This window comes from Leopardus geoffroyi, chromosome D4 (assembly GCF_018350155.1).
Source record: "Leopardus geoffroyi isolate Oge1 chromosome D4, O.geoffroyi_Oge1_pat1.0, whole genome shotgun sequence".
Taxonomy (NCBI): domain Eukaryota; kingdom Metazoa; phylum Chordata; class Mammalia; order Carnivora; family Felidae; genus Leopardus; species Leopardus geoffroyi.
This window is the reverse complement of record NC_059342.1, coordinates 26165546-26175988: the sequence shown is the minus strand read 5'-3', so window position 1 is coordinate 26175988 and position 10443 is coordinate 26165546. Positions and strand designations below refer to the sequence as shown.

Genomic DNA, 10443 nt, shown 5'->3' with positions numbered 1-10443 from the left:
AGTGCCAGGAGAGGGCTGCTTTAAAGAAACCCACTCGGCGTTCACTTGTTTTGGAAGCAAGAGAGCAATTACCACGGGCTGGTAAATCGTGGTTAATTTGATTGGTTTCTGTCCCTTTTTCGTGCCACACTGACGTCACCACACTGGCAGAGAAATGCTTTATCTCTGTGGGGTGCTTCTAGACCTCACCCTGGAATTGCAACGTGTTTTAGTCTTACTGGCCTGAGATGGAACCTGAAACTTTGGTGTCAGGGCGCCGACTGATAAGGGAACTTCAAGCCGTAGAAATGAGTGGTTATTCTGGATTTCAGAGCTGGGATAAGAGACAGATGTGGGGGCTTGAAGAAGACGCAAGGTGCCTGACCAAGAAGCTATGCCTCACATACAGACATATCTACAAAATAATTAAAATAGGGAAACAAAACACTACAACGTTCTAGTGAAATGTTAAAAAAAAAAAAAAAAAGAAAAGAAAAGAGCCCTGAATCCTTAGTGGAATACTACCAAAAATCTAGCTGTGTTAGCAAACACTGCTTTGCTTTCTCTAGAACTCTTAAATTCAGAAAGCGATGATACTTTGGCCGTGACATTTAGGTACAGAGCAGGCCATGTGGGAGGTGACACTCCCAACAAGGCCACACAACATCATCTCCTGGCCTCCAGCCGAGGGATGCCTCTCAACATCGGCCCTCGGGGGTCTCGCCCAGCCCACTGCGCACCTCGTTGTTCGACAGCTGGTACCAGGGCTGTTTGCCGTACGTGAAGATCTCCCACAACACGACTCCCAGGCTCCAGACATCACTTTCTGTGGTGAACTTCCTGTACATGATGCTCTCTGGAGGCATCCAGCGAATGGGTAACATCGTGTGGCCACCGACCTGGTGGAAAGTGGGGTGAACAGGAGGCGTCAGTCACCCGAAAACCAAGTCCCCATCATTAGCGGGAAAAGTGTAGAATAGAAACGGGAGGCGGGCACTTTGTCCCTTTCCTTTATTCGTATTTATTAACTTTATTTATAAAATACATGAGGGAAATACAATTTCTTGATAATCTCAAGCAACAGAGACAAGAGGGCAAAGAATAGTCAAAGTATTTTTTTTTTCATATTGTTTCCTATTCTCTCTTGAAACTAGATAGGGCAGAGATGATGACTGGACAGGTGTTCATCGTGGATAAAACATACACTCACACACACACACACACACACACACACACACGTGCTTTCTGGTATGAAGAGGACCCAGTCTTCTAATTAACAAGATCACTTTGACCAGGAAACAAGTAGGGAGCTCTGTCCAAAATGACCCACCAAGTGACTCTACTTTCTTAGCAAGGCCAGAGCCTCCTTCCACTGGGTCTTAGGATGAGCGCACAGTGTTGCCTCAAATACCCTGGCCACCATGATCCAGCCACGGGCACAGCAGAAATTATTATTCCCATTTTACAGGTGAGGCAGCTGAGGTTCAGACTGCTATGGACACAAAGAAGTCAGGTCTTTGGACTCCGAGCTTAGGACGTTCCTCTACTACAATTGAGCTTCTGTACAAAAACAAATAAGTAAATACAGTTTTGAAAAAGTCCATTTTAGTAAAAAACACCGAGGCTGAGGTGTTAGATGGCAAGGGCTTTAGCACAGACACAGAGTACTTTGTTTGACAAGGACACCTGTTTATGATTTCCTACTTCCCAGAGAAAAGTTAAGAATTTCACTTTTGGATTTGTAGCACATCAGGGCTGTCTGATTTTAAACCATGATCAAATTTCTGCACGGCAGCCCTAGGTGTGGCAGATCCCACTTTTCAGGCCGAAAACCCCAGCACTGCCAGCTCAAATGCGCTGCCTGATGCTGGAGTAGCAGGTGGTCACGTAGACAGCAGGAGTCAGACCTCATGACGACCGTCAGCCCCTGAGCTCTTAGACTGATGCCACATTGCGTTTCTGCCCGATTATAATTGTCGGTGTCCATTTCTGCCTCATTAAAGGGAAGAAATGGACTAAGAGTACGTGAAAAAGGCTGTTCAACTCCTGAGCCCGAGTTGCTGAGAGTGTCAGAGATGTCTAATATGCTCGGTGATTTCCAATGATGCTCTTGGCATCAAAGGAACCTTGAGTGTCAAAGGAGGAGGGCATGTTGTGTTTTTTTCCCTCCATTCTTCTATGTACAAGGACCCCAAATCTGACAAGTAGGGACATAAATTCCTGGGTCAGGGGTAGGGTGGTCCCAAATCTTTGATGTATATATGTATATGTATGTGAATATACATATATATGTATATACAAATATATACACACATACATACACATATAGAGGTAGGTTGCCTTCCATCACCTTTCAATGTCCTCCCTTGCTTTTCACCATGGGGTGACAGGCAGTCACTGTTCCATGAGCACAGATTTCCCTCATGGAGCTGCCTGGGGACGCCTGAAGGTGATGTCAATACTTAACCATCAGGCTTGATATTCAAAACACAACTCGTGTGACACAGGCATTGGCAGACCAGAAAGGATGCCAGTGGCCATATCAGTGCGGCCATGTTGGTGCCGTTGACCTGCTGAGTAACTGCCCTGCTCACAGCCCTGTAACCCCATGCGCCCAAGACTTTGGGAAAAGGAAATCTGCCCATGCACAAGGGGTTCCCAATGTTTCCAGATACTCACGAGGACTCAAAGAACCAAGGTGGAATGGTCCTCTCAGGTGCTGGCAGCCATATACCAGCACCAAGGAGAAGGTTTGTGGCAGCACAGGAGCAACTTAGTGCAGACTCCGTGGACTGTGAGGTCTCCGCGCAAAATTTTTTTTTTTTAAGTTTATGTATTTATTTTGAGAGAGAGAGAGAGAGAATATCCCAAGCAGGCTCTGCACTGTCAGCGCAGAGGCTGACACGGGGCTCGATCTCAAGAACCACGAGTTCATAACCTGAGCCAAAACCAAAGGTTGGACGATCAACCGACTGAGCCACCCAGGCACCCCTCTGTGCAGGTTTTTAGGGAAAAACACATATTTATTTATTTTTGGGGAATATTGAAAATAGAACCCAGATTTATGATCAGTATATCGTTGGTCTGTAGGGGATAAAAAGATAAGTAGGACATTATGGACAAACACGTGGTATTCTTTTGGACACCACAGGCCTCAAAAATATTAAGAGCTAGCTCACTGCAAAGGTTATGTCAAATATGCTGTAAGCTGTAACTTGCTTCACTTCTTGGAGAGTCATGATGCACACAGCCTTCTTGAAGTGTCTCAGGAGTTTGGCCGAAAAAAAAAAACCCACAGATTTAATTTCGTTTAACATAGCAAATTCAACTAAGTTGAATGAGTGTTTGTGCAGGGGCAGGGGGAGTGGAGACAGAGAGAGAGACACAGAGAGTGAATCGCTTACATACATGTAGAATCAGACAACTAAAGATACACCGTGGGATGCGTTAACCTAGCAAGATACTATGCTTTCTATATTCTTATGCATTCACACCGGTAATGCCACAGACAACGCTCAGCTCGTGATCGTAGAAACGATCCAGGGCACACTCCAGTGCACTGTTTCCTAGTTGGGTATCCCTGACTAGTTGCCAAACCTCTCTGTGCCCAAGCTGCTCCAACTATAAAATATAGGTTGCAATATATACCTCCCACGGTTATCGTGAGGTAAACACTCAGACAGTATTTGTGAAAGTGCCTTATAAATCTCAGTACTAATACAATCATGCTGTGTCTTCCTTCTCTGTAACCTTGAATACATCTTATCTCCTCCATTCTGGAGGCATTAAAAGGGCCAACACATAAGACTCTCCTAGATGGCTCACTCTCCATTGGCGAGTGCTCTGGGACCCCTCTGGTTGTGGCACCTCCCAGTTTCTCTACCCCATGTTGTTAGTGGCCAAAGAAAAAAGCTCCTGCTTCCTTTAAAGGAGTGAAAAGATTCAAATTTTGATTTACATGTTTTCCCATCTGATCATTTGTTTTATGCCTGCAGTCTCTTCGGGACACATTTTTCACGTTAATTCTTTCAAGCGTCCCTTCTGGGATTTCACACACGCTGTTATAAATAATGCTTTCCTTGTTCTGATGTCAAACGGGTGAGTGGTGGGAGAATCTAATAAAAGTTCAGGCAGGGTTCACAAGTTTTCTAAACCCATTTAGAACATTTCTGAACATTTCTTTTGCAGGCCTTTCTCAGGATTTTGGAGCATGTCACAAAAAGTAGACCAAGGGGGGCGGGAATAGAGTCACCGTTGTTAACAAATTACTGTCATATTCCAGTCACAGTGACTGGATGGCTTTTGGATTTCACAAAACCACATACTGTGTGGCAACAAACACAACGAGGCATTTGTTTTGTATTGTGCCACCTGGCAACTTGCCCTCGTATCCTGGCTTAAATATTTGTGAGATGGAATGCGACCCCAAGCAGGACACAGGGAGTCAGAACCGTCGCTTCGAGTTCTGGACACTCCGAGGTGCCAGGCAAGGCTCTGCAGTGATCAAGGCAGGTCAGGAGCTTGCTCTTCACCAAACTCACCAGATTGGATTGATGCCAGATGGGAAATCCAGGTAGCCGGGGAGTTGACTTGGACGTGAGCTTTTTATTTTCTTCAACCCAGCACTGTGGGGTTCTAGACCCTGCTATGCTCTTAACTAGCTCAGCTAAGTCACGTTAGGTCTGGCTTATTGGTGAAATGTGACAGGTTAGACCAGCTTTTGATTACTTTTAGCACAAAAAACTGTGGTTCTGTAATCACCCACCACCACTTGGCCACTGTGGTCATCCATCAGCACAGAGGAGTTCACCTTTACAAACAATTTCCACTCAAAGAATTTCCACTTGAACCCAGTAGTTACCGTCGGGGTAAGACATTGGTTTACCTTCATATTGCAAATTAATGCACCCAGATTTCAGAGAGTTTAAGTAGCTTACCTAACGGCACACAATAATGTCTGCCAGTGGACATCGTGTACTTATTCCAATGGGTCACTCTGCACGTCTGGCTTCTGCAATCTCTAAGACATGCCCTATGTCCAGCCCACAGGTCCCATTGTGTGGCTCCTTACCCAGGCTGAACCTACTCATGCCTCTTGGAAGTTTGATCTCCTTTCCTTTCAAACTACTCTCCAAAGATCTCCTGAAGGTGAGCTCAAATTCCACCATTTCAAGAAACTCTCTGCTACAGCTCACTGAGTTCTCCACAGGTAGTCGGGCGCCCCTCAACATGGCACACAGTCCCTACTTTTGTTAACAGATTACATACCTGAAGAAGGATGGGTGCCTCTCAGTTACGTCTGGACAGGCATGAGGGGGCTGGTTGGTAAGCATATCATGTCTTTGAATGAGTTTCTTATGAGTGCTTATATTAGGAGAGGAATTCTCAACATGTTCTTTTAAAGAGATCACTGTTCACTACTTTCCGATCTAACCTCAGATAACTTCTCTGAACTCCTGACAGAACCAACCTTAAATTAAATGGGTGGAAACTGGCTCATCCATTTGATGCTACAAATAAGATCCATTTAGTGAAATTCATAACTTCTTAAAATTCAACCCCAAATACTGGAGTTCACAAGGAGTATGAGAGCTGTCTGAGTTGTGTGGGGAACCCCATCCATTCCTTGGTTTGCCATCTGTGCAGTAGATGGGGGAGTCTCTGGTGCAGACATGAAACTATTTGATTTAGGAATGAAGTCTAGAAGAAAGATGTCATGATGCATAATATGGAGGAGTATCATTCTGCATATAGTGATTAGCATCTCATATCCTTTGAGGATGGAGAAAGAGGGCAGACTAAAGAAGAAAGTTAGTGAAAGAGCAAAGGGCTGATGATCATCTTGGCTGCTGAATCATTGCAACTTGCTTCAGTCAGTGAAACTAATCAGAACAATGTCTGAGTCCTGTGGTCAAAGAGAAATTCCATAGTGCCTAAAATAAATCAAGTTATGGAAAATAATTGATCCTGTTTTTCTTTTCTTTTCTTTTCTTCTCTTTTCTTTTCTTTTTAGAGCAGGCGAGAAAGAGAGAGAGACAGAGAGAGAGAGAGAGAGAGAGAGAGAGAGAATAAGCAGGGCAAGGGCAGAAGGAGAGAGAGACAGAAAATCCTAAGCAGGATCCACATCCAGCATACCCAGTATGGAGCTGGATGCAGGGCTCAATCTCACAACCATTAGATTATGACCTTAGCCCAAATTAAGAGTCAGATACTTAACCAACCGAGCCACCCAGGTGCCCCTGGATCCTGTTGAGACATATCAAGAAAAGAACTGTTCAGTTATATCTTAATGTTTATTTCCCTGACACTTCATAATTTCGATGGTGACGTATATAGGATGATCTGGTTAAAACCAAAACAACTTGTGCTCTAGTTAAAATACCTAAGCCTGAGCATCCTTTAAACATACTTGTGTGAAAGGTGTGTAAGACAATAAATCCTAAAGAAAATACTGAAAGTCCATTGGTAAAATTGGCTTTTTGCTTGAAAACAATGACTTCATTATTTTTAAGTCAAATTGGATACATCTAATCAGTTCAACTGCAGTATTTTTTTATCCAAAGAGTACTCTTTGGGTACATGCTCTTTGGTCACTTGGTTGTAAATTGTGAAAATTCCCTATGGCTTAACAAACAGTATGATTTATTTTTCTACATTGGAAAACTAGGATTTGGGGAAGTCATGGAATTTCCTGGGCAAGTGTAGATGTGAACATTGGAAAACTAGGATTTGGGGAAGTCATGGAATTTCCTGGGCAAGTGTAGAGGTGACCAACAATACTGAAGACAACTCCTCCTCCCACCGCTCTTCACTACAAGATCCTAGGTTCTTTCTCACTGTTATAAATATATAAAGCATCTTTATTGCTATCCTCTTCTCGACTCTTTCCTCCCCTTCTCCCTTCCCATTCCCTTCTCTCCCGTCCTCTTCTCTTTTCCTATTACATCTATTCTTCTCAGTGTGGCCCCTTCCAGTTCCATTCCTGCTCCATTTCCTTGAATTCCCCTCAAATCTCACCTGTCCAGTTCCATTCCAAAAGACAATGTTATATTTCATCTTGTCCAATTCTTTCATCTCCCCCAAATGATCATGTGTGTCCCCACCACAACTCATTCTCCAGCCACCATGAGGTCTAGTCTCCTCTCTGTGTTTGTATGAGGCACAGTGGGAGGCTGGAGCTGGTCCACAGATCCAAAGCAAATGCTTAGCTGGCTTTGAAACTACTGGTGATTTAAAGGTGAGTAATGCTAATCTGGGACCTTCTAAACTCAACTGGCAAAGACCAATGATGCCTGGGAGGCCACTTTCAGCTTACGGTGTTTAGTCAATGAGTGAGTGATAACTTGTTTGGAAGCCAAACATTTTACTCCCTTAGAAATATGCAGGCCAAAGGGCAAGCCCCATTAAGAGATGATTAGCTGTCAGAGGCTTTTGACCACATTAAATATAGAAGAGGCTCCTAGACCTCCTTGTCACACCCTATACCCAGCTGTGTTGCTTCAGTAGTTTCTTCTGACCTGTTCCTTAAAAATTGATGAAAGCTGTAAACTTTAAGAAATAGCCGGACCTTATTTACTTATTTATTATGTGTTGCATCTGTACTATGAAGTTTAAAAAAAGGAGAGAGAAACAATTGATGCAAAATATTCTCCTTGGAGAAGCTGGAACCCTTGCGGTCAGACTGTGGGCATTTTCTGACCACATCCAGGAAGCTCAGAATCCTCCTATTATCAAGAGTGATGGGGTGCTTCCGTGGCATGTGGCTACTGAACCAGGGGATACTTTGCGGGAAGAAATTCAGCCCTTCCTGCCCTGATAACTGTCCTGAATGAACGCAGCTCAGGTGGAGTCCAGAGGAGCACTAGGGACGGCCTGGTCATCCTCTCCTTGACAGTAGGAACCGATTATTGCTACACTGGAAATTGCTGTTATTTACAGCCCAGAAATCTTTCATTACCTTTTACTGTTACCAATGTGGTCATAGACATAAGGGTTATGAATTAGTAACTTCAAGCCGAGTGTTTTTGAATTAGTCATAGAGAGGATGTGCTGGACCTTACTGCTAACCATATTTTTGCAAATACTTTTTTCCATAATTAAATCTCTGCTGCCAGAATGAGGCAAATGATCATGATTTGAAGGGAAAGGTCCATAGAACTTTCATTGCTATCTCCTGACACTTGGATTCTAGGTGATCAGATAAGGCAAATTCAATACCAAATTTCCACTGAAAATTGATTTTGTCTTTATTCTACCATGAAATAATGATAATACAAGTGAGGAAAATAGCAGTAATAACACCTCATGTTTGTATAATACTTTTTCATTCATTGTATCATTATTGTACCTACCCCGAAATATGTTTGTGAAGATTAGCTGATTAATTGAATTAATTAATTGAATCAACTGATTAATTAAAGATTAAAGTTTCACATTGGAAAAGCTCTGTGGTGCCATTGTGTGATGCCATTTATGTGACTTTCTTGAAAAGGCAAAATGATAGGTCTATAGAACCCAAGGTTGTCAGGGAATTGGTGGGAGGGGGGCTTGCTTTACAGGGACACAAGAGAATTTTGGGGGTTGATGGCAATGTCCCACGACTTGATTATGGTGGCAGTTAACTGACTGTGTTTGCCCCAAATCAGAACTGCACACTAAAAGAGGTGAATTTTACTATTATGTATATTATACCCGAGTGAAACTTGACATTAAAATCAATCAATCAATCTCTTGGAATAATGCCCAGTATATAGTAAATGTGCAAAAAATACTAGCTGTTGTTGTCATGCTAAGTAGTTGATTCTTGATTCTTTGATTCTTGATTAATCCTGTGTGGCTAGTCAGACATGATCTTTTATCCCAACGTAAGAGATAAGGAATCTCCGGGCCCAGAGGTAAAGTAAGCTACCCGAGGCAACACAGCTAAGGCATGGTACTGTCTGCAGCAGGGCCCAGCTCTCCAAATGGATGGCACCCTTTCCATTCTGCCTCAAGTCTGACATGGAGTCAGATTTGGAGCTGGGAAGGGCCCTCTGCATTAGTCTGCTTGGGCTGCCATAATAAAATATCATACGCTAGGTGGCTAAAGCAACAGATATTTATTTTCTCACATTTCTAGAGGCCAGAAGTCCAAGAGCAAGGTTCCAGCCAGTTCAGTTTTTCTGGTGGGAGATCTGTTCCTGGTTTAACAGACAGCTGCACAGAGCCTGTGTGTGAGCAGAAAGGAAGTAAGCTTCCGGTGTCTTTTTATAAGGATTCTAATCCTATTGGATCAGGGCCTCACCCCATGATGTTATTTAACCTGATTACTTCTTTATGGGCTCCATCTCCTAACATACTCACGCTGGGGGCTAGGACCTCAACATGTGAATGGGTAGGGGGTACAAACATTTAGTCCCTAACACTCTCCTTGCCAACGCGCCCCCTTCTGACTCCAGTCCATTATGGGGAAGCAAGAACATGTCTGCCTACTAGGACCTGTGTAATTCTGGTCCAGAATGCAACTCTGTGGTTCTCTGTCAGCATCTTCACGTCCCAACTGACGGCTTGACCCCAGTGTTCCCTTTCCTCCTGGGTAACTCTTGATCATTATCGACTAATTCTAGAGCTTAGCAAATGACTTGACCTACTGCTGTTCCACAGAAGATTCGGTTCACTTGCAGTGCAAACCTTAGGACAGTCTCAGTCCTCACACTATTGCCCTATCCCCCAGTCCACCTGGGGTTCCCTGGGGTGACTAAGGGAGAGCAAGCAGACCCTAGACTCCCTAGTGATGTGTAGATACAGGCAAAGGGCTTCCAGGACTCCATGTTGCCTCAAGTGACATCTCTCGTGGGTCCCATTGTCTCCTGCTTGTGCTCTATATACGATTTAAAGAACATAGAAGTGATTGCAGCTTTATCTTATTTTTACATTTGGCTCTAATCAGAAGCAAATAAGTCATCTCTCAGTAAAGCATAAAACTCCAATTGCACTGATGTTTAAGAATCACATTTGGATCTAGATGGGGCGCCTGGGTGGCTCAGTCGGTTGAGCATCCGACATCGGCTCAGGTCATGATCTCGCAGTTCATGAGTTCCAGCCCCACATCGGGCTCTGTGCTGACAGCTCCAGGAGCCTGGAGCCTGCTTCGGAGTCTGTGTCTCCCTCTCTCTCTGCCCCTTCTCCACTCATGCTCTGTCTCCCTCTGTTTCTCAAAAATAAGTAAACATTAAAAAAAAAAAAAAAAAGAATCACATTTGGATCTAGAAACAAAGATTGTTCACCTTAATAATAAAGTGAAATTAGAAGTAACAACATTTGCCCCCTTCCTGATTGCCTCCCCCATCCTCATTGCACTAACTCTTATCAACCTTGATGGGGAGTTTCCTGAGTGGATCAAGGCGGGGGATGATGGCTTTAGAAAGCACTAATACAGCATGCTGCCTGGAGTGTGATTATTGTACTCCTACATCACTCAGCAAT

At 43.7% G+C, this 10443-nt stretch overlaps 1 protein-coding gene across 2 annotated transcripts in view; it reads right to left on the bottom strand.

The window, feature by feature from the left end:
• NTRK2 (neurotrophic receptor tyrosine kinase 2) overlaps window positions 1-10443 on the bottom strand; it is a 338612-nt gene that overhangs the window by 4547 nt on the left and 323622 nt on the right. For both annotated transcript variants that reach the window (XM_045468971.1, XM_045468970.1), the window contains one exon: window positions 720-878. In XM_045468971.1, coding sequence (XP_045324927.1) covers window positions 720-878 — 159 coding nt within the window. The remainder of the gene's footprint in view (window positions 1-719; window positions 879-10443) is intronic.